This window comes from Alternaria ethzedia, assembly GCF_023757985.1.
Source record: "Alternaria ethzedia strain BMP 0044 chromosome Unknown scaffold_3, whole genome shotgun sequence".
Lineage (NCBI taxonomy): Eukaryota > Fungi > Ascomycota > Dothideomycetes > Pleosporales > Pleosporaceae > Alternaria > Alternaria ethzedia.
The window spans coordinates 1,339,359-1,367,026 of record NW_026056196.1 but is presented as its reverse complement, the minus strand read 5'-3'; the positions used below and the strand labels follow the sequence as shown (position 1 = coordinate 1,367,026).

The 27,668-nt window shown below is 53.6% G+C and overlaps 6 protein-coding genes across 6 annotated transcripts; 2 read left to right on the top strand and 4 right to left on the bottom strand.

Annotated features, from left to right (window-relative positions):
* Positions 1-879: 879 nt before the first annotated feature.
* On the bottom strand, positions 880-2,600 carry J4E87_001947 (uncharacterized protein; the record flags this gene model as incomplete). Its single annotated transcript, XM_049373587.1, has 2 exons — positions 880-2,334; positions 2,388-2,600. The coding sequence occupies 2 exons, from the start codon at positions 2,598-2,600 to the stop codon at positions 880-882; spliced, it is 1,668 nt and encodes a 555-aa protein (XP_049236957.1).
* A 492-nt stretch (positions 2,601-3,092) lies between these two features.
* J4E87_001946 (uncharacterized protein) lies at positions 3,093-4,781 on the bottom strand (the record flags this gene model as incomplete). The annotated part of the gene is made up of 2 exons (XM_049373586.1): positions 3,093-3,815; positions 3,876-4,781. The coding sequence occupies 2 exons, from the start codon at positions 4,779-4,781 to the stop codon at positions 3,093-3,095; spliced, it is 1,629 nt and encodes a 542-aa protein (XP_049236956.1).
* Positions 4,782-5,594: 813 nt separating this feature from the next.
* J4E87_001945 (uncharacterized protein) lies at positions 5,595-7,661 on the bottom strand (the record flags this gene model as incomplete). The annotated part of the gene is made up of 5 exons (XM_049373585.1): positions 5,595-5,915; positions 6,083-6,616; positions 6,873-7,242; positions 7,296-7,490; positions 7,549-7,661. The coding sequence occupies 5 exons, from the start codon at positions 7,659-7,661 to the stop codon at positions 5,595-5,597; spliced, it is 1,533 nt and encodes a 510-aa protein (XP_049236955.1).
* An 852-nt stretch (positions 7,662-8,513) lies between these two features.
* On the bottom strand, positions 8,514-11,960 carry J4E87_001944 (uncharacterized protein; the record flags this gene model as incomplete). Its single annotated transcript, XM_049373584.1, has 3 exons — positions 8,514-8,555; positions 8,611-11,241; positions 11,292-11,960. The coding sequence occupies 3 exons, from the start codon at positions 11,958-11,960 to the stop codon at positions 8,514-8,516; spliced, it is 3,342 nt and encodes a 1,113-aa protein (XP_049236954.1).
* A 2,923-nt stretch (positions 11,961-14,883) lies between these two features.
* J4E87_001943 (uncharacterized protein) lies at positions 14,884-16,244 on the top strand (the record flags this gene model as incomplete). Its single annotated transcript, XM_049373583.1, has 3 exons — positions 14,884-15,266; positions 15,326-15,477; positions 15,643-16,244. The coding sequence occupies 3 exons, from the start codon at positions 14,884-14,886 to the stop codon at positions 16,242-16,244; spliced, it is 1,137 nt and encodes a 378-aa protein (XP_049236953.1).
* A 9,000-nt stretch (positions 16,245-25,244) lies between these two features.
* J4E87_001942 (uncharacterized protein) lies at positions 25,245-26,438 on the top strand (the record flags this gene model as incomplete). The annotated part of the gene is made up of 2 exons (XM_049373582.1): positions 25,245-25,584; positions 25,636-26,438. 2 exons carry the CDS (start codon positions 25,245-25,247, stop codon positions 26,436-26,438), a joined length of 1,143 nt encoding a protein of 380 aa, XP_049236952.1.
* Positions 26,439-27,668: the final 1,230 nt, after the last annotated feature.

The following is a 27,668-nucleotide window of genomic DNA, read 5'->3' as shown; positions in this document are numbered from 1 at the left end:
CTGTGATTTCGACGTCGATGTTGATACTCAAAGTTGAAGTCGGTCCGGCGCTTTGTTTATATAACCCCCGTTCGTCCTGTTACGCCTCTTTTCGCTGCTTGCTCACAAACACGAATGCTGTGATTGGTCCGCAGAGATATGCTTAGTTACACAAAGTTCTAGATGTTGCTCGGACGAAGACCTGTACGCCTCCAAAGTTGACGAAGACCGTGGCAAGACTGAGACTTTGATGGTTGTGGAATGAGGTGATTGAATGAGAACAGAAAGAAGCGACAACGTCTAGGGAAGCTTTATATCAAGAACCGCCCCCTCACACCAACACCTCATGCACATGTTGTGCACACATCAGCTGGTGGCGCTAATGGTCAAACTGGACTAGTTTCACCTGATCCAGCGAACGAGATCCTCGGAGCCGACATGATGCAGCGGGCGGGGGTCTGTGCGCGTTCACTCTCGTTGGTGGGCATGAATAGCCGGGACATACGCTCATGTGTCCGACAGCGAAATCGCGGGTCGCGCTCTTTTGAAAGACCGATGTTGGCTGTTATGCTGTTGCCTGGGAGTGTGAGACGAAGATGAGGCGGGTTGGAGATGCGGCTTTGATGGTTTCACCCGGGATGGCGCTGTTAACGCCGAGAGACCCGTGGACATGTCCGAGATCACCGAGTAAGCCCTAGAGAAGAGCCAAGGCAGCAATTTTGGAGACGGTACAAGAGTTCTGTATTTGAGGTGACGGGGCATTTGCATACACCAGAAGGACACGTTGAGGCGCTTCGAAGATGGACACGCTACCTTTGTGGATGCAGCCCGCTCCTCTTCCTTTCTCTTTCACTCCATCTACTGCTACCACTACTACTGCACCTACGCCTAAGCCCACGGTTACGTCGCCGTCTTCCTCCCCAACGCAATCAAGCGTCCCTGACCGTCAACAACAAAAACCTTCCCATCGCCAAACACAGGTCTTCCAAACTTCACCGCACCCTCCACCTTCGGGAGCGGCAGCTCAACCAACGTCCCATTAACCGGCACTGCCTTAAACGCTCTCAGTCCAGCCTGCACATCCGTGGCCCACACGATACCTGTGCCAGGCTGACCTTTGTTGCTGATGACAGTCGGGAGGCCAGCACCACCCCAGTGTCCGTTCAAGTCGGAGGATTTGCCAGCGAAGCTGAAGAGCGAGGACGATGCGTTCGGAGTAAATGCATACGCGGATAGAGCGGTATTGCCTGGGTTGACGTAGACATAACCGCCTTCTAGCGGATAAGATCCAATCGCACCAAAGACCTCGCCTTCCAAAGGAATGGTTTGTAGGATTCCATCTGTGCCATTCGTGCCTTGCAGATATCCACCCAAGCTGTCAACTTCCGTCACATACATCTTCGGATTCGTAGAGGTCGCTATACCGATCCTCTTCCCACTCTTAGTCTTGAAAACATCGCCATCAAGGACAGCAAAACCCCCACTCCCAATATCCTGTCCAGAGTCCGTCTGCCAGTCCGACGGGCGGAAGAAATCCACAAGTTGAATCCCAGCACCACCCGCCTCATCAAGCGTGATACGCGCCACCGTTTCCGAAAGAACACCCAAAGGCTCGTGACCCTTCCTTGGCGTAACATCGAGCGTCGTAGCAGTCGACCCGCCGCCATTATCAATCGTGAAGAACACGTCTTTGCCGTCCGACGAGAGACCCGCGCCAGCCTGCCAGATGCCACCCGCGCCACCACCATGCCAGGCCGTCCAGTCGTCGTTATACAGACTCGCATTTCCTGCTTGCGTAGTCCAAGTATACACATTCTGCGTCGCGAGATTAACAGCGACAACACTTCCGGTGTAGTTGAACGCGTCGCACAGCCCGCCGAATCCCGCATACAGCACATCGCCCAGCAACAGCAGCGCAGGCCGCTGCAAGATCAGACCGCCGAGAAACGTCTTGCGCATGTCGTTATCGGAGGCCTGGCCATCGATGATCATGGGGTATTTGTATAGATCCTGTAGCGTGTCCAGATACACGCCGTAGAGATAGTAAACGGAATTCAAAGGCGGGTAAGCGCCACCTGGTTGTCTATAGTCCTCGATGTAGCTTTTGACATAGAAGAAAGCGATTTCGTTGCCGTCTTCGCGGTAGATGACGGGCGTGCCCATTATGCCGAGTGTTTTGCTGACGTGCGTCGTGCAGTATGCTTGGTCCATTGGCCATGGTGAAGCGACTTGACGTTCGTTCAGTAGCTCGCCGGTCTCTGCGTCAAATGTTCTGATACGATTCTCGGTAGATGCGGTGAAGATGATTTGGCGGCCGGTGGAAGAGAGAGTGTGGACAAGAGGGCGCGCCCAGTGCTGTGGTTGTGTTAATGACGGGTCAGAGGTGAGATGCAGTGATGGCAATTTACTTTCTCGTCCGTGTTGAAGGTTGCGTTCCAGAGCCGTGTAAAATTGGGGAGGTCGGAGGGATCGATGTTGTGCTCGCCGCCAAGATAGGAGGACTGGTAGATGTCCGAGTCTTGGGGCGAGTCGGACGGTGAGCCTGTTCTTTGCGCCGTCGAAAACGTTGCAGCGCTAGCTAGAGAGACGCAGAGCGCAATTGTGCACGTTAGTGAGCGCATCTTTGCCGTCGATACAGAGGACAGCGAAATGTCGCGCGCATAATGCGGACGCTGCAAGACTTATGAACAGGATGTATGAAGATCGCTTGGCCTTGCGGAAAACAAATTACATGCAGAGCCATGACGATAGTATCTGGGGAATTTGATCGCTTTCAATCTAATGGTCGTGGCTCGTGGTCGGTACTTGGATCACGTAGATGCCGGGTATTCTCCGCAACCGGGTTGGCTATATCGTCTATATTAGTTTGTGGGGCAGAACGTCGAGCATAAACTGTGAAAATCATGTAGATTAACGTGTTGATCTTTTTGGAAGTTCTGTTGAAGAAAAATTGGATGTTCATTCTGATGCTAGTTGATATGATAACTGTTGATGGTGACGTCAGCGCAGCCCTGAAAGATATTGACCTGCATAACTTACCTTTTGCGCCGCTTTTACTATGCCGCGGGGGTCCCTCAAAACCCCCGCGTCATAGAAGGCTGGGCTTCCTTTCTCTATTGTTCCCGTTGCTGGCTGGGCTCTCTAGACTGTTCCACGCTAGGGACCTGGTCTTCCACTCTCTGCAACAGCGGTACGCGTTCGGCCTCGACGGCATCTCCTCCTTCAGCATCAGGGTAGTACATCTTCTTCCACTCGCCCTTGCCGACTTTACCAACCCTCCATGTTCCCTGCTCGCCCGCCTCTTTGAAGAAGTCCATGTTCTCATCGAAAGTCCTGCCACCAGTTTCTGGGAGGTAGAAGTACGTCCATAGCCCAGCGAAAGCATTCGTTGCAGCGAACACGACGAAAATCCAGTAATCGAGGTTGTTGAACAAGACGGGTGTAAGGAAGGTGATGGCGAAGTTGGCAAGGCCCCAGATGATGACGGAGATAGCGGTGCCTTGGGCGCGAGCGGTGGTCGGGAAGACCTCAGTGGGGAACAACCACACGGTTGATAGCCAGCCAATTCCGAAAGCGCCGGTGGCCACGAACAAGATGACGGTTCCAATGATTCCGGGGACGATAATGGGAATGTTCATCGGCTCGGAGTTTGCTGCTAAGCCACCGAAAACACCGAGAAGTGCGAACGAGGTGGCGAGGATGACAGAACTGTGAATCATGATCTTGCGTCGGCCCATAGCATCGATCAAGAGCCAAGCGAGCGTCATGAGGAAGAAGTAGGACACGTAGTTACCAAGGGTGAGGTATTCAGAGTTGCGGACTGAGAACCCAAGGAGCTGTTTTCACATGTTAGTATTGAGTCAAACTGCACCACTCTGATCATAGACACAACTTACCTCAAAGATCTGCGGCCCGTACACACTAACTGCACCGTAACCCGTAAGCGCCTGGTTGACCTGGCACATCACTGTGACCATAGTAGGATGGAACTGCTCGTGGCCGGGGGTGAGCATATCCATGTACCCAACCTTGATATCCTTCTCCTTCTCGTGCTGTTCAAGTAGCTCATCAAGCTTCTCCTTGCCCTCATCTCCATAGATGTCGTCCAATGCCTTCTTCGCATCATCTTGGCGGTCATGGAAGATGAACCAACGCGGTGATTCCGGAAGGCGTTCGACAAATGCCATCAACAGGACGGGGTAGACTTGCATGACAATGATAGGGACGCGCCATGCCCACTGGTTTTGCTTTCCAAGGAGGATGGTGACGAGCAAGTTGATACCAAACGCCATTACGAGACCGAAGATGTTGGACTGGAATTCCTGGGCCAGAGCTTTACCACGAGAGTCGTCGGCGCTCAACTCGGAGGAGTAGGTGGGAATGACTGCGTCGATGCCTCCAACGCCCAATCCCATCACCACGCGTCCAGCAAGCATAACGCCCAATGCGATCTCCGTGCTCTTTCCCAACATGCCCATTCCGGCTACGAACATGATCAGATTTCCCAAACTAGCTGTTGCCAGACTGGCAAAGATGCTCTTCTTCCTTCCCAACTTATCAGCGAGCATGGAGAAGAGCACAGCGCCGACAGCGCAGCCGAGGTAGTAAACCGCTACGATCACACCCACAACTGGTGACTCCTCCTCGAGGCCCATGGTGGATAGGTAGTCATAATTCGTGTTGATGAGGGACATCATTCCCTGATCATACCCGTAGAGGGCAATGGCCGTGGCCGAGAAAATGACGACATTAGTTTGTTTGTCGGTGACGGCCTGTTTCGCATGTTCGACGATGAACGACATCGTGGCTGTTGCCTGGATGCGAAGACGAAGCTCCGCGGAAGGTCAATCTGCGAAAGTAAAGGCTCGTAGAAGGTGCACAGCAGCAAGAAGAAGCTGAGGAGGGGAGGAAAGTCTAGATCTTCAACATCCTACAAGCCACAAACCGCGGTAGACGTTTGGCGCTACTGTGCATGTTTCTTGGTCAGCTGGGAGAGGGTTGTTTTTTAACGTATGACGAGTGTATGCAGGGACGCGATGTCGATCTGAGACTAGGTGCTGGGTGAGCCCCGCCAGTTTTCTAAGGGGTCTTTTGCTCGCGACGGGCTCCTGTCGGCTCTTTGCTCTTAATCTTCATTTCTTGATTAGACTTGATAGACGCGTCTTCGCGTGCATTTCTTGTAAATACCACAAGAACATGTAGCGCACCATGCAGCTTGCAGCCAAACCGTTGTTGTGCAGCTGCTAAGCTTCAGATCCGCGGCATAAGATCCTTAGCGCCACCAACCGTTAGCGACGTCGCATTCGATCGATCGCATCCTTCTGCCTCACGACATCATCCTCAACTATTCGCTCACCGGGTTGCGAAAAGATCAGTCGCCGCTTGTCAAAAATCACATGCAACACAAGAGAAGGGCCAAGGTATCGCAGGTGTCTCATTCATTGTTACTTTCAGAAACGACGTCATGAAGAGTGGTTAAAGCCCTACTAGCGACTGCCATCTGCGCCTTGCATGCTTTTGGAGGAGTTGGCGTACCCATAAGGCGTATCTGTAAGGCCGTGCGCACCGATCGCTCTCATCCTTACATCCTGCTACTCTGTTATATGAGACTCCGCTTAAGCCTTTGCTGAAGCCTCAACCTCGAGAGTCGATGTGGAGGTCTGGGTGGCCTCCCAAGCTTCCCAGGCTTCGAATAAAGCTTGTTTTGGGACGCAGTGTGCAACACGACCGTCCGAAACGCACTTCCAATCCTTACCGCAGTCGGCAGACCACTGCCAGTAGGATCCAGACTGCTCGCAAGTGACAGTCCATTCCGTCTGGGTCGCGTTATTATAAGCGCAGTTGAACGATCCAGGTGAGCAAGACATAGAAGGAGCCAGCTCTGATGGGACTTGGAGAAGCTCGTCGCGGGCTCCAATGGTAGGCTTCGCATCCGGCTTACAGTGGGCAGATTTCCCGTCAGCTGCTAGATCACAAGTCTGTCCATGACCACAGTCGGATGACCACAGCCTGCAGAGGTAGAGGTACCAAGTCAGTATATGCATCAAATACACGTCGTAGAACAAAGAACTTACCAGATTCCTTCTGAAGAACAAGTAATTACCCAGCTGGTTCCTGTGGCAGAGTTGAAGCCGCAACCGAATACTCCAGGCTCACAGGACAGAGATGGAGCAGCACGCGATGAAACTTGGGATGGTTCATCGCGAGCTCCATTTGTCGTATCCCACTCTGGTCCTGGGTTCCAGCAATGCGCGGCACCATTGGATAGCGCGAGGCACTTCAAATCTCCACAGTTGGCAGATTGCACCCACTTGCCCCGGTAGTCGCAGGTCATGATCCAGGTACCCGTTGATTCATCCTCGTGGCAGGAATAGGTCCCAGGCATGCAGGAAGCCTCACGCTTGGCGGCTGCTGGATCCGTGTTCCACTCCGGTCCCGGGTTCCAGCAATGGGCTGCTCCATCGGATCGCTCGAGGCACTTCAAATCTCCGCAGTTCGACGAGTACTGCCACGCACCCTTGTAGTCGCAGGTCATGACCCAGGCACCCGTTGTCGCGGATTCCAGGCAGGTATAGGTTCCAGGCGCACAGGTAGGATCACGCTTGGCCAAAGTGTCCGACTCGATGACGGTGGGGGCCTGAAGACTTTTGTTAGCAATGTGCTATTGCGGGAGAGTGATGTAGTGGTCAGGGGTGGAAAGAATTTGTATCGCAGTTTGCAGTATGCATGCAACTCAATCTTAACAAGTACACACTTGCTAAGATGATGTACACTTCAACCTGGAAAGATCTGCGACACAAATTGTAGCCATCAGAGGTGAGATGGGAGCGAGCGAACCCGAGCCTGGAACTCAGATCTCTTCGAGCTCAATGAGAATGCAGGAGAGTGCTTACATTGCTAGATGCGTCCTTGGACCGTGGAGGTGCCTCAGTAATGTCGGCGTCGTCGACGTCTCGGTCGAACATGCTGGGCTTCTTGCAGCAGTTGCAGTTGTCGCGACACTTCCATCCCTTCTTGCAGTAGTGGTCGGTTTGGCAGAAGCCATACTGGCAGACCAAGACACCAGTGCGATCCTTGGCGCACTCGTAGGTCTTCTTGTCCTCGATATGAATATCCGAATCGACGTCACGCTTCTCGGACGTACCGGGCGAGCACTCAGCACCTCGCTCATTCGCGATGCATTTGACCAGGCAATACTCAATGGTAGCGCAAGCGGCGTTGACGGGACAGGCGAGGATCCACTCATCTTTAGTGCAGGAATACCTGTAGCGACAAGATTAATGATCATTCCTTGGTGAACGATGGAGTTTACTTACTTGACTTCGTCGTTGCTCAAGTGCATAGCTGAAGGGCCACCAACGTCTCGATCCTCAACACTGGTAGCAGTCGCCGAACCGGTACACCAAGCGCCTTTGGTGTTCTTGGCGCACTTGAAGGAACACTCCTCGATGAAAGAGCAGGTGCCCGAGCGGAGGCAAGAGAGGACGTATTTGTCGCTGTCGCACTTGTACCTGTTGACAGTCAGTATACTACCCTCTCACAACATGAACGAAAGGCGAGGCGACTTACGTGTGAACATCATCGTTCTCGTACACAGAAGCCGCAGCAGCGGTGGTAGTCTCGACCGGCGAGGCAGCGACGAGCGCCACCAGCCCAGTGAGGGCGACAGTGATGAGCTTCATGGAAGCGTACTTGCAGCTACTGTCGTCGTGGTTGTGTGTGATATAGAGAGTGTGGAGGGGTTGATGGTGGAGTGGGGGAAGGTGATGGAAAGGGGAAGAGAAGAAAGGTAGGCTTATATGGAGCAAGGCGGGAGAGCAGCTGCAGGCGTTTGCTATCCCGCTAGGCAAAAGCTGTTGGGAGGCGATACTCACCTGCGCTTCTCAGGGTCCGACTTGCGGAGCGTGAGTGTTCGTTGGGTGCCCAGGTGGGGCAGTGGACTGGTGAGATTGGTGAGATAGTGAAGGTGGAAGGAGCGAAGTGCACGCAATCTGTGCTCTGCACCCACCGATCGAACCACCGCACTGATGAACGAGTGAAGAAGCCAAATGACAGTATGACCGGGCGGCATGTAGGAGTTCAAGCATCAGGGATTCTAAACAGCAAAAACAATACACGCGACGACATCTCAAGCAGCTCTGCAGTATACGTCTACACTATTGAACGCAGAAGCACAATTAAAACGCATCACTTTTCCACCGAGTAATTACCTTACTGCGGCAGTATAATTTATCGACTCTAGGTACCTTCTCACATTGCTGAACCCTACCGGGTAGCGTTGGTGCTCGCACGTCATAAGAGGCGAAGGTAGCTCATGTAGAGAAGCATGCCTCACGCAAATCAGGAACAAGACTGTAGCTTGAAGAAAAGGAAATGCTTTTGATTCATCATAAGGATGCAGCTAGACGTTCAAAATCTATCGGTGACGCAAATGCAGTCAATCATCCAGGCCTCTATTAAACGCCAAGCAATGCAAATCTGCATAGTCTAAGATATCATAATGCGATCGTAATCCGAAACAGTTGCAACAACATCTACTCGGCCTCGTCATCAGTGTTGGGTGGCTGAGGAGTACCCTAGTGAGATTGTTAGTAATCTGCATCGATGGGGGTGGAATGGAAAAAAACATACCTTGGGGCTGTTCAACCAGTCAATGTATCTCAATCTACGCCTGACCTCACGGTCCTTGAGCTCCTTCTTGGTCATCTTCTTCTTCTTCCTCGACCTGAACTTCATATCGTCCTTGTTGCCCTCGGCGTCACTCATGACCGGAGTACCGGTGGTGGACGGTGCGGCGGAGCTCACGTTGCTGCTAACATTGCTGGATCCAGGGCGCGAGTCCTCGAAACGGTCCATGTTGACGGCAAGGTGGCCCTTGTGTGTGACGCGACCGTCGGCGACGTGCCACTGCTCGGGGCAGAGAGCGCCGACGAATTCTTCGTTATGCGAGATCATGATCACACCACCCTTGTAGTCGCGGATGGCAACAGCAAGACCACCGAGAGAGTCGCGGTCCAAGAAGTTGGTGGGTTCGTCCAAGACGAGAAGATGAGGGTTGTTCCACATGGCACCGGCAAGCACGACCTTGACCTTCTGTCCTCCGGAAAGGCCAGAGATCTCGTTGTGGTTCGCAATCTCAGGGTCCATACCGAGATCCTCGAAATGCTTGGAAATGACCTTGGGCTCCAGGACACGGTAACCGAGACCCTCACGCGACGACTCGTGATCGTCGAACTCTTGGACAAGCTTGGAGAAGCCCTTCTCAAGAAGCGTCTCACGCGAGATCTGGGTGTTGTATTTGGGCAGCATGTGCAACCACTTGACCTCGTACTGGAAGGTCTTCTTGTACTTCGCACGACCAATGAGTGCCTCGATCCTACGGGGGCCTGAGCCGTCGCCTAGATCGATGGGAGTTTCCATCTGCTTCTTGTCTTCCTCGCTGAGCACACGTGTCTGCTTCATGAGCACCTCACGATCGTCACCGTTGGCGTAACGCCATTGGAGGTACTGGTTGGGAGTCTTCTCCATGTGCATCTCGACGTGCTCAAGAGCGTGCTGCTTGATGTAACCGATACGCAAGTTCGGGTGCTTCTCGACGGTACCTTCTTGAGGGACGGTCTCGCCAGTAAGCATCTTGATGAGCGTAGACTTACCAGCACCGTTGGCACCGATAATGGCGACTCGGGATGACAGTGACAAGTTGCAAGAAGCATCGGTGAGCGATGGCTTGGAAGCGCCAGGGTAGGTGTAGGAGCAGTTTGTCATGCGCAGGATGGAGCGAGTGTTCGACTTGACACCAGTGAGGATACCAGGGGGAGGGAACTTGAATTTGACCTGAGTATCCGAGAGCGTGTAGTAGCTCTTCGCTTCAGGCTTCTGTCGAACGAAATCAGCCAGGTTGCCCTTGTAGCAGACCAGCTTCTTTTGCTCGTAGTGGTAAATGTCGGTGCAGACTTCGTCGAGGAAACCAGAGTCGTGAGAAACGATCAAGCTAGTAATCTCAGTGTGGGACTTGAGGTACTTTCCGAGCCAAGCGACATTGGCAACATCCAGATGGTTAGTGGGCTCGTCAAGGAGGAGCACATCGGCGCGCATAAGCATAGCACGGGCCAAAGCGAGCTTCATCTTCCATCCTCCGGACAGAGAGCCGACCTTGGCGGATTGTCTGCCTTCGGGGCCAGCGGTGAAGCCGACCTCCTCGAGAACCTCGGAGATACGCTCGCGGCTCTCGTCCGCGAAGCGCGGGTCGCGAACGATGTACTCAAGAATGGAGAGATCAGCGTCTTCTCCCTGGTTGTGCTCGACGAAGCATGTCTTGACTTCGTCTTGAGAAGGGAAACCTTCCAGCTTGCCGCTTGCGATACTGCGCATGAGGGTAGACTTTCCAGCACCGTTGCGACCGCAAAGACCGTAGCGGTGACCCTTGAGCAGGCGAAGGTTGGTGTGCGAGAGGAGCAACATGCCACCGTATCCTAGGGAGAAGACAGCGTTGACGATCTCCGTCTCTCCGTCATCCTCCTTGACGGGCTGGCCGAACTTGCGGTGGTCCTCGTCCACGTAGAACTGGTGCACGGCCTCTGCGACCTTGTCGGCGTCCCCGGCGTTGAGCAAAGGCTCCAAGTAGGGGCCAACGAGCTTTGGCAGGCGCTGAAGCTCGCGCTGATCAACAACCTCAGCAATCATCTCGGAGATGTACCTCTTGGTGATAGCCAAGACCTCTGCGTCTCCGGGGAAGTCAAGGAGGTTGGCAGAAGCGGTGATCTGCTTCTCGATGACCTTCTGAACATCCGATGGTTGTGTCCTCGCGATGGCGCCGCTGTCGATGTTGTGGTCTGGGTCGGCCATGGCCTTCTCGATAACGTCGAGCGCACGCTGGCCGATCTCTCGGACTTCAGGAAGTGAAGCGCGGTCCCTGACGGACTGCACACCTGGGCGAAGCTTGGGCAAAAAGGCGCGGGCCTCGATAGGGTCGTGAACGAGCTTGGTCAAGTTCTCGACTACGACGACAGTCTGACGGGTGACCTCCTGAGATGTGGAAGGCATGTTCAGAGAGCGCTCAAGCAGAGGTGTGACCATAGCAAGGACGGGTGATGTGACAATAGCGACGAAGGTGGTCTGGGAGAGAGCGTGGATGGCCTTCTGCAGACTTGTTGTGGAGGGGTCTTCGATGGCCTTGACGAGGAGGGGTATCCGGGGCGCGATATCGTCGTTCTGGAGGAGGGTGGTAAGGCTGTTCATCGTCTTGACAGACTGCTTTGCGACCTGCTCGTGGTTAGTACGGTGGCTGTAGAATAGCGGATGGGGGACCTTACCTCGCTCTTGAGATCGTGCATGCCGGCCTCGACGATAGGGATGAGACCCTCGAGCTTCTTGCCCATGGACTCGCGGAGAACATCCTTCTCCTTCTCGACCTCGAGGCTCTCCATGCCCATCTTGGCCTTGTCGGCCATGCGGCCGATGAGTTCGTAGGCGAAAGCAGCACCCTGCCACTTTCCGGACTTCTTGCCCAGGTACTTGGTCAGCACAGGCAAGAGGCCGAAGACCTTGGCCTCAGCGCTGAGGTTCTCGAACAGCGAGTCGAGAGCGTACTTGGCCGACTCCTTGACGGAGCCAGTCTTGTCTGCCAGCAGGTCAAGGACCATGGGTACCAGCCCTTCGTTCTGAACGAGGAAGATGGCCTCTGTCAGGCGTTGTGTGCGCGGAAGGCGCTCGAAGAAGGCACCGAGGGCGTTCATGGCGCCCTCTCTCCGCACGGCATCCTTCTTGTTGGCCGCCGATTTCTTGATCTCCTCGAGTATGCCATAGCCAGTAAGGCCGCGGAAGCCTACTGAGTTCTGGAGGAGGGTGGTGAGGGCGTAGGCGGCGTCGACCGAGGCGTGCGACGTCTTTGCGGTGACGATGCTGCTGATGAAGGCGTTGACATCCTCCTGCGAGGGCGCAGGGGCTGCGCTGGCCTTGTCGACGACAATAGCGGGAGCCATAGGCGGCGACTCAGAGTGCGGCATCTGCGAGAGAAGCCGGTAGGGGTGAGTGGTGCTGCGCTGTGAATCTGCGACGAGCGATTTCTTTTTGGTGGAGGGGCTTATCGATACGGTCTGGAATTATTCGCGGCGGCTCAAGCGTAAGCGGTGCCCAACAGCGCGAGAGGGTGAAAACCCCGGGTATCAAGCGTGGATGTAGAGACGCCCCAACGGAAGAGTGGAGAGTCTATACAATACAGGAAAACTGAAAAAGCGAGGGCAGATAGACGGAAGGGAGCGTGGAGGGGCGGCTTGTATATACGCGCGCTGGCTGCACTAAAATTGTTCAGATTCTGATTATTCCACCCACGGGTCTGCATGGTTTTCGCCCGCCCTAGTCCCCTTCGGCTCCCTGCATTCCTGATGTTCGCCGGATATACCTTCCTGCGCCCACACCGTATCTCTGCTTACCAGAGCACATGCCTAATTGGCTCACGCTGAAACATGGTAAAGGAAACTTGTCGACGCGACTCTGATGCGACAAACTCAAAAGCCCGAGAGGCTTCGAAACCTGGCTTGCGGTGTCGCACGCGTCTCGCCCAGTTACAACTAGACCCTGAATCCCGAGCATCATATGCGTGTTCGTACTTCCAGGCTCCTTGCTCCTCGTCGCATCCATCACTTGTACCACAGTGTCGTTTTTTAATACCCCAGAACACTGTCTGCAGAACTACTGCCGGAGCAGCGTAAGGCACGCAAACACTAACGGCGTTAGCGCGCGAAAGTCTCAACAAAAGGATTGAGCGACTTACTAACAAAGTACCTGTAGCCGATGCTAGCAACGATAACTGCCGCAGGTACACAAGACCCTATCCACGAAACGAGGCATTGTATATGCTATCTCGACATTAGAAACTGCATCTTGGTAAGCAGAGGCTCAGCGCTACACAGGACTGTAGGCTGGAATAAATCCATATGTGGTCAGCTGAACGTACACATGCGGCAGAGGATTGTCGCAGCTTATGTGCCAGTCCATAGGTGTCTTGCGCTCCAAACATCACAACGATTTAGACGTGCTAGGACAGAATATGGCCAAAGTACTAATCTACTTCAAATGTTCGGCCTGCTTTTCCCCACTGTAGATAGCGATGCTGCGCTACCTACTGTCATTTACGCATTGGATACCTTGTCAAGGCCATATTGGGGTACACCGTGGTTGAGTATCAGAGGACATAAATTCCGCTCGTAGCATCCGCAACGGCCAGAGAAAGCACGAAATTGACATTTGTTGTTACAACGTATTGCTTTGGGGCCTAGAAAATTATCAAGATTGATGCATCACATACAAAGCAATTAAGTATCGGTAAATCACAACTATACAAGGGCCGCTTTGGGACTACGTATACTGAGGTCTGCGCTTGGAGTTTACGATGCTTCCATGCTACAAAGAAGGGAAAAGGCTTATACAATGTTCCTTGGGAGTGCTGAATGCTCAAATCATGTATTTCATGTTGTAGCGGGCGCGTTACGAGTTTGATACAACGACCACGGTACTGCGGTGAAGCATCCAACAGCACTCCAGCGAACCGCCTCAAAGCTATCACAATCATCTCGCAGACCAAGGTACAAATTTCATAACCCGCCCAAACCAAGCCAAGAGTCTAGCGAAAGTCAAAGGCGCATCCTCTTCTTCGTTGATACTAGGCGCTACACGGGTGGCGACACACGCCCAGGCCGAGGTGAAAATCGAGACCGTCCAAGCTATGGCCGATTGCACAGATACTAACAGGTAACATGTGTCTGGAGGAGTCTACTCGATCACTTCGACAGTTAATGAGTGCCTGGATGAGGCTTGCGACCATATGACGATGCAGAACCCGAAGGTGCCCTGGCACCCATCCAAGGGAAGAAGTGGACAGCTACCTCCACGAAGTAAATCTAGAAGAAAAAAAGCTAACAAGACTAAATTGCCTTAGCATCTGTTAAAGCTCGTGTCTTTGTTCTAATAGAGACTTTGGCGCACCTGTTCAGCTTTTCCTTTGTCTGAGGTGCTGGAGGGTACCTAGGTAAGAGACGCGTCACGTGGAGACGACGCGACAGAAAAGGACGCTAGTGGTCAATTTCCGCGCTATCGCGTCATCGTTCTTGCGCGCGTACTCTGCAACACAGCAGCCACCTCAAGAGCGGTTGCACCTCCCAACTTAGCTCAACGCGCTTTCGCTCAAGATCACATAATCTATCCAGGCTACCTACGATGAGCCTGGATCCAAGGGTCACGCCTCGCGACGGTCACAGAAGCATCGCATTGATGTAATGCGCGTGTCTTACGCGTTGCGCTCGCTCATTGTCTCCCAGAGAAGATGCCCTCATCTCATTCGCAGCTTCTATTCAATGTAGGAGGTTGCATACGATATCTCGATCGGCTGCGCGGAAGCCACACTTCTGATGAATGATATGCAAGAGCAGTTCAAGGATCGGAAAGTACCTGAAAGACACTCCGGATAGCTACCAAAGTATTTCCGGTGGCCTTTGGAACATTCACCGCATGCGCTTCGGTGGCTTAAGTTTTTCCATCGCGAGTCGAGGCGGCTACACTGCGAATTCCAGGGATTTACATCACCCTATCATCAGTTGTGACAGCTACAGGGCCGCCCATGGACACAGGTTTGTTCTTTCCTAACATCACCGTCAGCAGCAGTGGCAGTGGCATACGTACACGAGGCATCTGCTCACAAGCTCGGGTCATGTTTACTTCCATCCCCAGCTGGCTCTTACACTGTGCATCCCCATCATCCATTGTCAACATCGTTACTCCTGCACAACATCGTCCCACACTTCCACCATTGCTAGCAGATCGCCCGTTACAGTTTTCAACTACCCATTTCGATCGTTCTCGACGTCTCACTTGATACCAAGTTTTCTAGCACTACGATACTCAACAACAATGGAGAACACATGGGGCGTGCAGCCTGCACTATCGGGAATGAACTTCTCAGCCGCTCCAGCAGCTGCCATGTGGTGGGATACGTGCCCCATCGGCGCGCAACAATTCTGGGGGTCATCCAACGAGACACTCCCCACCCAGACTCACGAGCCCCTCGCCGATGTGCTTGAGGAAATCGGAATTGGATCCACAAACGGTTCCCATACAGTTCTAGACATCAAAGCCTTCAGAGATTCCCTTGGAGGCCGCCCGATCTACAGTCGTTGCATGCTTCGCAACGCCGCAGATCAACTGACTCGAGCTCGCTGCGGCCAGGACGTTACACTGTTGGATTGCTATGGCAAGCCTTTCTTCTTCCCAGGGGAAAAGTTTTCTTCTTTCGAGTATGTTCTACTTGTGATCATGCAAGGTGACACTGATTCTAACGCTAACATGCCGACAGTGAAGCTCCTGTCTTGTTCTACTCCGGAATCCATGAACTCGCCGAAATCTTCCAAGCTGATGACGTCCGCCCGGCGCTCCCACTCTTTCTAGGATCTGGAGAACGTCAAGGAGTACGCCCCGATCGCGTCGACACTAGGCATCTAAAACCTGGTGAGCCTTTACCAGATAGTCATTATCTCTACAGCCCTTTTCCTCGATGGTTCTTATTGGACATGTACGGGTGGTACTGGCGCCGCAGCGGCGCGCCCGACATCTTGCACCATAGCCTTCGAAAGCTCGTACATACGGCCCGAATCTCCAACATCGTCTGTATAGGTCTGGGGACTCTGGACGCTCCAGACATTGCGCAAACTCGCTCGTTGGTGCAGCATTTTACTGCTTCTTTTATCGCTTACGATCTCGAACAACTGTATGAAGCAGAAGGCATACCGCTCGAAAATCCCATCAAAATTGTTGCGCAAGACCCTGCTTACACCTCCCTCGACCGCATGACGCTTCATTCGCTAGCAAAACCGATTGAGGTAGTGAGCGATCCTCAAGGCTTCTTGGCCATTAACGAAGGCTCCCTTGTGTTTTCGAGCTGGCCTTCAGTTCCAGTCAAACAACTCATAGCCGATCTTGCGACCGAGCTACCGGATGGCAAAGGCCCTGCTGCCCTATTCTTGAACAACGACCGTAAGGACAAAGATTTTGGCGACGTGGATGTGGCCAGGTACGATCTTCGTCATTATGGCCCTGTGCGTTACATCAATGCGGAAACAAAGGCGTACGTGGAAATGCTTGAGTCCTATACACGGGTCCTCGATGGTGAACAACAGTTTGGCATTGGTTTCGTGGGTAAGTTACCGGGTTTCGAGAGTTATTTACCAGGTTTCGAGTGGTTCCCGGATATGGACATGTGGGGTCGTGAAGAGTAGTCTGATGATGGAAACACTCCTTCACGTAAGGTCGCTACGCACAGCAGGCGGGTATGAGCGGTTATTATAACCTTGATCAAGGTTCGCACATTGGCTTCCAATCAATTCATATTGTTGTACTTCTGTGCTCAGTCTCCACATATGTGCATGATGACATACACTCCACACCTGCCTTCTCTTCTGATCCCAGCGAGACGGCTCGCCAGTACCAGGTACGCATACAATTGGAGGTTGCCATTGACACCTTTGATTTTCCTTTCGGGACGAGCGTGCTACTTCTTCGTATTCAGAGTAGTTAAGTTGTAGTGTCTCGATACGTTTCTATGTATATTTATCAACTGTCTGCAAACAGCCTAGGCATAGAGCTGTCTATATCTTAGGTTAGAGAATTAGATAGTAGAGTATAATTGTTGTAATCGTTTAATGCGTGTAACAATCGAAATCGAAGACTTAGTAATGTACTTAACAAGACTGCGACGGCAGCTTCGCTAAAAAGAAAGCTTTCCTGCGTACTAAGAAAAGACTACAGATATTATTCCTCGTTTTCCTAATGTATCTATCTTAGTAATGTATTATCTCGTTACAGTGATAGACTCTACTAGCGCTATTCCCGCTAGGCACAGTACGCCAACTGGGCTATTCGCTCTATTATCTGTTCCCTGCTTAGCTATACTCTCTACTCTCTGCGAGGTGTATGAACCCAAAAACTATGTTGAGTAGCAGCGAAGACGTGATTATCTCACCTATCTCGCTACCGCTGATGCGCCCGCTTTTGCCGTCCTCGTCATACGTTATTCATAACAATAGTCAAGAAATCTCAGCTTGGAGTGTAAGACGCCGGCAGGAAAGAATGTATTATGTCGTGTACTCATGACTCAATACTTACTGAGATGAGGTACATGGCACAGGTGACGCTGTTACAAATGTTGTGTGCAATTGCAGGTGGCCAGGGAAAGTCAGATATGAATGTGGTAACATGTACATGACACTGGGAAGCTTGATAGCATATGGCAACAGCGCTGTCCCCGTGGTTTCTGTTGATAACGCAAGAGGTATGGCTATCGCACTTCGTCCTCTGACATGATGTTCCTTGATATTGTGGTCTTTCTATGAAGACGGGAAAGGTTGTATCATCGATCATGGATTCGTCTCATAAAATGCCCAAACACGCACACTTCGCAGAATGTATCGAGAGACATACGATCGGCTGTGAACTTGACCTAAGCGACTTCGCATTGGCGTATCGACTGCGGAGTATTCCCCGTAAGCAACACCTCACACAGTCATGACCCGCCATTCGTATACGGCATAACACACCGCACTGGAATCGACACAGCCATACACCAGCCCTTCACCCGAGCCACACACTGCCTTCCCAGCCGTCGCAACCACGTCACCACCCTCCATCACGACCAACCCTCTGCAAACGCCAGCCCCATCTTTGTACCCACGCGCGATCACCTCAGATCATAGATCCGCGCTAAGCTCGCATGGCATCATCTTGCGACTATCAAGAATCCTTCGCTTACCCTTGACACTTGAATCCGAGAACACACCGTCGCTTTCACTTATAAAATGCAGGAAGACTCATTGGCCGGTGGCAGAAATGAACGCACGGAAAATCGACGATGGAGAGACGAATAGCGAGCAGACTAGACAGAGAAAGCAGTCCTCGCTTGCGGCTTTAGTGTATGAATAGCTTGCATTCGCGTGTGCATAAAGGCGCGCGTGAGCGACTGAGCGAGATGAGTATATGGTACGGTGTACACCTAAGCGATTCGCCAGACAAACGAAGAGGTTGAGGTCAAGCGAATGTACAGCGTACATATAAGGCGCGGCATTATTCCACGGAGACCCTTCCATCCGGCGTCACTGTACCGTGGAGCTTGGTGCACAGAATGGCACACGTCATACGAGCGTGGAGAGAGCAGCAGTGCAGAAGGGGCGGATCAACGGCGCATATGCGGAGAGAAAAGAAGAACCGCTGCCGGAACCAAGTTAGTAGTTAGTAGACTGGGGGCCTGCCATTATGACCCAAGCCTTTTGGCGAATTGGCGGGATATACGAGGTAAGAGATGCAGATGATAAGATTACCCTGGTATAGAGCGAGGGTGCGTGATGTGATGGGGGAAGGGAAGGGAGGGATGGGATTGCGGCGGCTCCGAGCTCGGGTAAGCTGGGGTGGCTGGCTGGGCTGCAGGATGTGTGCGGGAGTGCAATGAGTTATGCGTGCGTGCTCTTACTTCTACCAGGGGTGTGGTTTTCCCACGAATGACGTAGAAGGATTGCAGTGGCAGGTATATTGCTTGCCTTGCATTTCTGGTACAGTAACCAAGACCCCTTCCTCGTGTTCCGACCAAGTTGTTGTTCCAGTATGATGTCGGTCACGTATCGGAAAGTGGGGGCTTCGGAGTGTCTTGATCTGGGACCTTGGTGATAGACGTTGTGGGCCCGTTCATGTCGTCATACTTGCCTCCGTTGCGGCATATCAAGTTTGGAGCACGCAGGCTGGCAGATCCCGCACTGGGTTCGGGTATCGACATGATCCAAGAAAGAAGCTAAACAGATATTGCGATGTACGTTACATCTCGTTCAACTTAGGCCCGCATACCACCCCCTTCCTTCGGCTGCAGGTAAACGTCGTCGGCGAAGTACCAATGTATCTGCGACGGTTTTCACGCACGGCACAGCAACTTACTGCATTGCTTGCGGAGCAGATCGTATCGCATGCATGCAGTCTGGCAGAGAAAAATAAAACCCATATTCCTGAGCGATCGAGATTGCACGGAGCTTACCAACATGGGGTAGGTCAAAGGAAGCAAGGACAAAGACCCATGCTATGATCCTCAGGCTGCATAAGCCCGACCGGTATTACATGGCCACCACACGTAAAAGCCCTTACCCGGAGTTGATGGAGATTAGGTTTAGATAGAGTGATGTCCACGTACACATTTGACTTGGGCGGTGCGGCTCCCGACAGCCAGGTCGATAAACGTGGATCTGCTGACAGTTTCACGTTGTTAAAGGACCGACAGACCGTGACAGTGATCTTGTGCCCCACCCTTGCTCACGGCAGTGTCGTTTGCTGCGCGCTGTTCGGCGATATGCAATGCAACACACCCAATATTCAGTTGCAGCAGTAGCTTCGGAGTATACTGTTGCAGCTGCATACACTGAAGCGCCTCGCAGTAATAACAGGGTCACTGGGTCATCAAACTGCGAAGCCTTTCGCGACCTTTTCGTCTTTGTCGCGGGGCCCGACATCCAAAACCCCGGCGCGGTTATGCCCTTACATGTGATGACCTTTGCAGATTGGGATGTAGCGGGTGGGCTTCCGAATGCGAGATATGCGCGGGTGCCGACACACGAACTCGATCTCAGACGGACAGGCTGATCCGTAATCATTGGAAAGCACTTGGGATCTGCCCGCGGGACCGGGTCTCACGTGTGCTAGTCATTAGAAGCCGAAGTTCAAACGGAGATCGTGGGTTCGTGATTGACGTGTCGTGGGCCCCTCGGGCTAATCTTGCGGTGCATCCTTCGACTCCTTCACATCGTCGATGGGCTGCGCATTCGTGTCCCGCAGAGAGCTTCCTTCGGATAGACGTTGCGGAAAAAACAACATCAACGGTCACTAACGGCTTAGGCCACTGCTTCAGCATAATACCAGGTCTAGAGTCCAGCGCATTGACAGCGGCAAACTGGTGAGCTTGGTCCTGCGTTCATTATGCACCTGTGAATCGACCGCCGTGTGAACAAAACTCTCCTTGAGTACCCCCTGGCGCTATAATTGCGGATCATGTTGAGCATAGATCGGCGCCGATCGCGACTATGTGATCCTTCTGGAGCACTGCGAAGGGAGGAAGATTCCCAGTGGTGGAAATCATGTGGCGGGATACAGGCCGTATGCGGATGTCGGACCACTTTTCAGAAGCAAGCCTTGTGCTGCCGCGGGAGACTCTCAGCAGGTCACGTATTGACTCCTCACCCCGTCGCATTGCTGGCTTGAATAAGGAAGAAACGGGGTAACACTAGATGCGACTCCTCGAGATCTGACACTTGGAGTAGACCGGATACGGTGAGCAAGGCCGTGAGCGTGTAGCAGTAGCAGCGATCTCATGGTATCGCCGGTAGCGTTGTGATGGCGCCGACCAAACGATACTAACGTCCTGTCACGCAACGTTCACGAATAAACTCGCTGAGCGTCAGCCACGCGGAGGAGGGTGCGCTAACGATTTCTGCAATGACAGGGGAGTGAGGCAGGCCGACGCGGACGTTGGTGGGTCAGGCCGAGTCACTTGAACAGGGGCCTAGAAAAAGAAGCCTCAGGTATCCAGTCATGTCTGGAAGATATCGCTTTTCCACAATTTGAATCCACTATCGAGTATCGGCGGCCGCTGATACGCAACTGGTCCGGCTCGAAGGTTACATGAGCTTCACATTGCGAGCTCCACATGCCTTGTTTGATGTGGTCGTGCTTTTGCAGAGCCAGAGATGGTTAGCTGGTGAATGGCTTGAATGTCTTGCAGAAGTGGATCTCGAAGTTGAACGGCTGAAACAGCGGCACTGGACATATGGTTCTCCATACTGAATCAGCTTCTCCGTCTTCTGACGAGGGTCATTCTGACGAGGCAGGCATATCCGCGGCAGGTACCGCCGCAGCCATGAATGGAAGTCGTACCGAACACCTTGCTTATGGGGATTCATCGGCGGCGATGTGCATAGCATACGAATGGACGGTTAGATCGAAGGCGAAATAGAATTCACCCGTGATCCGGCAAAGACGGCATTGGTTGGCAGCCCCTCTGATCCGGCTGATCTGACACTTGGCCGCACGATATCCTGGTGAATCTCACTGTCAGCCGAGCCCACCTCGACGCGGTGATCAGGAATGATCTACGCGGTCCCTTGTCGTGGCGCAATGGATCCGGAAAACATGCTCAAAACGGTGGGAAGGGAACAGGGTGCGAGACACACAACTGGGCCGCTCATTTTCGCCGTCGACTCTTTGGGTTCCCTACTGCCCCATTCGGCCCGCTTGGTGGCTGCTGTTGTTGCTTCACCCGAACCCCTGTGTGCGGATTCAAAACAGCAACGAGGTTGGGGAGATTGAAGACAAAGTATGCTCGATTCCCGGGGACGCCTCAAAACACACCGCAGTGCTGTTTGACCACAGACACGACGTATTAGCCGTATTGCCAACATCGTCCAACTCCGCAAGGGGTTCTTGCAGCGCAAATTGCGCCCCGGTAACAGTGGCGCAAAGGATCGGACGTGATCTTCTGGTAGGTAGGCACCAGTTTGACCCATTGCATTGATGGCACCGCGATTGAAGGGTCGCGGATGGTGAATCTTATCATGTTAGAGGGTATCGAGAGATAATCTCCGTGTCTCCAGGAACTCTGAATCTGGACTGGACCCGAATTTGCTCGGAAGAAGAGTAGATGGTCATAATTTGCAGCGCAGTGCAAGAACAAGGCTCGATAGATGTGTCCGATGCAGCTCAGAGCAGACCATGTGTTCTTAACAATCCTGCGTACCGGGTACTGCTGGCCATCTCGCGATATCTCCAATCTGTCGGTTCCGCCTCATTCTGGTTGGGCTCATTTCTTTGCCTAATTTACACGAGTAAGCGCTGAGAGGAGTCGACCTGCCAGGGTATACCCTTACGAGTTCGAACCAAACCCACCGATGTATGCAACGAAGACGATTGCGGAGCCAGTTGTCCGGGTAGTTGCTCAAAGCTCGTGCATGACGTTCTGCCTTCATCTTCTGGTGAGGCATTCCGAAAACATACCCACCTAAGAGTTTCTGCTGCAGACTAACTATAGCTGCTCGCTTTACAATAAACGGTGAGTTGTTCCGTGATGTCTGGAATGATGAACATGGTTGTTGCTCGTAGCGAGAGCGCGTGGCTGCGTCATGGCTTAAAGTGCAAGTTCGCATAGCCCTCGTCTGAGCATCACACGATGTGGACGCTGGACGAATCCCGGCAGTTCGATGTAATATTTTTGTCGGTCAGGGCCAATGAGACGCCTGACGATGAGAACAGCCTTGCAATCTTCGGGCTTATCCAGCTTGGGCGCTTTAGCCGGAGAAACCCTGGAGAGCGTCATGCATGGAGCAGACGGGGGTGCGACGTACAGGGGCCAGGCCAAAGCTGCTTCCACTGACCCATGGAACGCAGCGGGTATCTGATACAACCACGTTCGCACTGCGATATGCTGTGAAATTGAGGACGGTGTCGGGTTTTGGGAAGAGGTGTTGGAAGACACGGGGAAGCTTCGGGTAAGAAGGTGGGTGACATGCCGCTGGGTTGCCGATTCGTGAAAATGAAACGCCGAGACGATCGCTCGGAAAGCACTAGGGAGGCTCCTTGCAGTAAGCGTGTTCCCGCTGATGATGGATCATGATGCGGTCCAAGTATCGGTATCCCTGCCAGTCCCGCGCTCCCTGAGACCGGACGCAGCGTCCCTGGGTGGTGGTCTTCCGGGAGATCATGCACCCTGTTCAGCGTTCGCATTCTGCCATGCAGATACGCAGTTTTTGTTGCTGGAGACTGGCCATCGATCAAAATTATGTTCTGCATGGTGGTGCAGCTGTTCAGATTTGACAGATTGTGAAGTGCGCACCATGACATCTGATGTAGACTGCGAATGAGGTATCCAGGACGGTGGTAATGTGATGTGCAAGACGCCCGGCACTCGCGCAGGCCTAAGCGATGAAATTCCCAAATTCCATCAACGGAAGCCCTGAGGTCACGTCTGTGCCCATTTCTCTAGACCGGCAGCACCAATAGAGTGGGATGCCACGGTCGCTCACGTCTGCGTCGGTGGTGGTACACACGATAGCCCTGCAAGTCTTGTGCTTCGATTGTTCTAGCGAAGAGAAGAGCCACGAGGTCGTGTTGCACCGAACTGGGAAGATGCTGTGCGACGCCGGAACGCATCATGCTCCTGACGACGACGCAGTAAAGAAATTGCACGGTAACCGCAGTCTTCCTTTTGAGCACTAGACACTAGACACTCGGCTTGGGTTGCTAGATCTGCGGCGCCTCGTGGTGGACGATACATAAGCACGCGGTGGCAGGCTGCGGTGGCATCTCACTCGCGCGCAGCTTGTTTCTCGAAGGCGCTCCTAAGCATGGCAGAGGGCAGCGTGGTTGGATGGCGGGAGGTCGGCTAGAGTAGTGAGCAGATGGTGACAGCCAACGTGGCCCCCGGGATTAGCTGCATGCGCTTGTCGCTGATCGACCCGCCTCTTTCGACGAGATCCTCCACAGACGAACGAGGCCAAGACATGGGATAACGCCGCCATCCCGCCCTGGCGGCGCCGCAGAGACGTCGCGTGCTGGGGTCGGAGACTGTCGCTGCAAAGAGGCAACAGCCGTCGAGCCGTCGTTCTGACGTCCCGCGCTTGCCTTTTTGCTGAAACCAATCTGTCGCTGGCACACGGCCTAACCTGCTAGCTGGAGCAAGCAAACATGCGGTGAGCGTTCTCGATGCAGCGTGCTGGGACATGTACTGGAGAAGGTAATGAGTGAGGTTGGGACGAGTCAGTCCCGTGACTGCCCGTCGAGTTCGCCCGTCATGGCGGTGACGGTGGTTAGACAGCTGTGTACGACCGCGCACCACCAGACGTGCCAGAAAGTCGACCGCCTCCAATAATTGCCAGCAAATCATCCCGCGCGCGATGCTTCGCTTCACCCAGCGCGGCTGCAGCCATGTGCATCACTGCAGGCGGACCCTCTCTAATGCGGGATCAGATTTTTAGGAAATGCAGTCGTAACAATGGTCAAGGCATCGCCTGGTGGGTAGGACTAGACAGCTTCTGCTGCGCGAGGCGCTTGGCTCGCTTCCGCAGTGACTTGCCTCGAGCCAAACGCCCCCGGGACGATACGGTGCTATCGTCTAGTTGACTGCCATGGCTTGCGACGGTGCCCTTTCACGAGGGCGGCATGAGGTGGGTGGACAGTGGTGGCTTCTTTAAAGTGTGCCAAAGGCGCAGCACCGAGACTCGCACGTCTCATCGTTGTCTCTTTCCGAAGGCCAGCATCGCAGCCGTTCCCAAGCCTCACCCCCTGCGTAATCCTTCGTCAGCGCGATCCGTATTGTCTCGCCGCCGCTCCCAGAGATACAGGCCGCGGTGGATCTCTCGACTGCTGGACAGCACGCCGGCAGTGCGCTCTGGAGTCTGGCAAGAGTACCGATCGGTGCAGCCCCGGCGCCCGTGCAGCCAGGACCCTTTGCATCGTCAACCCAAGCGCCGTTGGAGGCCAGCTGGCAGGACGCAGCAGTCGGCGACGTGCGGCCTGAGTCGTCATCTGGCGGCAGCAGCGTGAGAGGAATCGGCGAGGGTTGTTCCGCCCCGTTGGGAACGTCGCGGGCATTCACTCGATCCCAGCGGCTCTGCAGCTTACTTGCTTCCGACAAGCCCACGAGGATTCTCCTCAGGTATCTCCTGGAACGGTCGATCTGCAGTGCAGAGTGGCCTGTCCTAGCACCGCGGCCAGGGCCCCTGCCGTGGCTGTCCCAAAAGCGCTGTTGCGCCGGTGCAGCGTCGATTGGCACGTCTGGGATGCGTGGGCGGATCGCTCGGCCAAGGCATTACTACGGGGCGTGCACATCTTCACTCTAAACCTCGTCCGTCTGTCATCTGCATTGCCGTTGCAAGGGACTGAGCGTCTCGGGCTAACTCGAGTGGGACGTGGGCTTTTTGACAACGGTCCGCCGCCTCATCGCCCGCTCAAACGCAATTTGGACAGGGAACGACAGGCCCACTGACGACGCTACGGTGCGAACGGGCTTCGTGCTGAATCTCGCCAATCCCCTCGACACCGTACTTGAATGCTGCAGGCCCGAATTCCTGGCTCTACATCTGCTTGTACCCGTCGCCTTGACTACTCTCCATCTCGTCATCATCCAACTCCCTTCACCCACTCCTCTCTCTCTTGTTACGCAGCCACTGCTGTGACCCGTGACAACCACCTCCTCCATGGCAATGCATCTCGCCAGTATGGTACACGGCAGCGTTAGGGAGCGCGAGTCGTTCCAGCACCCGGCCTACTTCCAGCAGTCGCAACCTCGCGCCTTCCCCATGTCGGGTGTTGCCGCCTCCTCATATCCCGTGCATACTCCATCTCAACCTCAGGTCGAGCAGCAGTACCGCCAGCAACAACAGCAGCAACATCAACACCAACAATACACACATCAACCACAACAGCAGCAGCAACGGCCGCAATCGCCGCCCTCACCACCAGCAGAGGAGAAGAAGCCTTCACTGCCTTCTATCTCAAGTCTCCTCGAGTTTGCTGGGAACGACAAGGCTGCTTCCGAGACTGGTAGGCGCCAACCACTGCACCTTCTCTCACTTCCATACTGACTCATCGCAGCTTCCCAAAGTCCTCAGTCACAGCACCGCCAGTCGTCATCGCCGCAACTAAGGCAAGCACAGCAGGGAGGGGCAGGAGCCATGCAGCAACCGTCACAAACCGTCTACGCTCAAGTGCCTGCGCCGAGCAACCCCAGGATGACACTGCCTCCGACACCGCCAATGCACCCAGACGTGGCACACGACGGTACCCAGTCTCCCTCCGCTGCATCAAACCACTCTGCTGCATCCGCGCCCTACTTCGTCGGCGGCTCGCTCAACAACATGGAGCCGCACCAGCAGCGCCAGTCCTTCTCATCGATGCCTCCAATGAAGCGCGATTCGCTGCAGTCGCACTCCATGTCTCCCTACAGTACCTCCATCTATGGCCAGTCGCCGTATCAGTCATCACCAGGCGCTGCCTCTACAACTTCATTCTACTCGCCTGAGCAGCACTCTTACAACAGCACTGCCATGTATGCGCAGCGCCCGCTTCCTTCCAACTTCCAGCCACACTCGATACCCCTGCCGGCTCCTGTGCCCAGCCCGGCTTCGAACGGCTCCAACCCATGGCAACACCACCACTACATTAGCACCTCTAGCCAGTCTCAGTTTCCCCAGTCTCAGGATCGGTACATCTGCTCGACTTGCAACAAGGCCTTCTCGCGGCCAAGCAGCCTGCGCATCCACAGTCACAGTCACACAGGCGAGAAGCCCTACAAGTGCCCGCAGCCTGGATGTGGCAAAGCGTTCAGCGTGCGCAGCAACATGAAGCGACACGAGCGAGGTTGCCACGCGGCTTCCAGTACCACCCTGACGACATAACGAGCTAAGAGCCCTCACCAACTGTCTCACGCAATCGGCCTGACAAGCCTCGACCTACCATGTAGTGGTCCCACCCACGAAATGCTTTGTTCAGCCGCATCTTGCCAACGATACCACTTTCACGCATCGGCGTTTCGGGCGCTTCCCATCTTGTCATGCATTTCACCGGAGTTTCTTTCTCGTGTCACCAACGATATCCTATATCGCTACTACTGCGATAATGTACGCTACCTTCAGTCAACTTTAGTTTCTAGTCCGGTCAGCTGTTTGCTATCGCATCAAGGCGCATGGCATTAGTCCAACAAGCCGCCCTTATTTTCTTGTATTATAGTAGGGATCCTGCATGAGCGAATTCAATGCTCCACCATGCGCCAAAACCGATCAAATCAATACTGTCTACGAAATCCAGTTACTTTCATGCTATTGCCTGTGTTGTTGTGGATTCATTGAGCGAAACGATGTTTCGCATTGCATGTCAGTCGCCTTCTAAACCTAGTGGAAACCGGACACGTCAGAGCCACACTTGACACTTACGACACGTCGAGCGCGCATAGATCGTTCCTGACGGGTTATCCATGTCGTTGTCTTCGCGTAACAATTAATCCGTATGCGAGAGGCAGTCGCCATCGGTCGCCATCACTTCCAAGCTGCTTGCCCACGCTTCCAACCCGGCAAGACCCACGGTAGTTGATACATCTCCGGGATTACCGCATGTTCCTGGACTATATTCGAGCAGTCATAACGATTTTCTGGATTCCTGCAGATCGTTGGAGTCACTGGGGCATCTCCCGTGTCAATCTTACGTTGGATGCTTATTGCACTGCATTATGATCAGGGCTCAAGTTCAAGGAGACATTTACCCGTCCACTCTTTCCCGGATAGGTCATATCGTTCTGTAAACGACATCTGTGGACCCCAAAACGGTTGTCCATGAAGCCAAGTCCGGACTATCGAACCATTCCGCCTCGCCACGGTCTATATGGATAAAAATATGCATTCGCTCAGAGGCACGTCTTCCCGAGTCCATTACCGTGTCGATCAGTGAATCCCACTCTGGAACGAAGTGAGTGCGCTGAAGGTGTACACGGAGTCAACTGTCATGCGCCGTCAGTTAGGAGACGTGGAGGCGATACTGTGCCACTGACTCTGAGCCAGGCCATGTCCTCTCCGATTATCGACTGATTTTTAGGGAACAAATTTCTCCGTAATGCAAAAGTCCGCATTCTACTC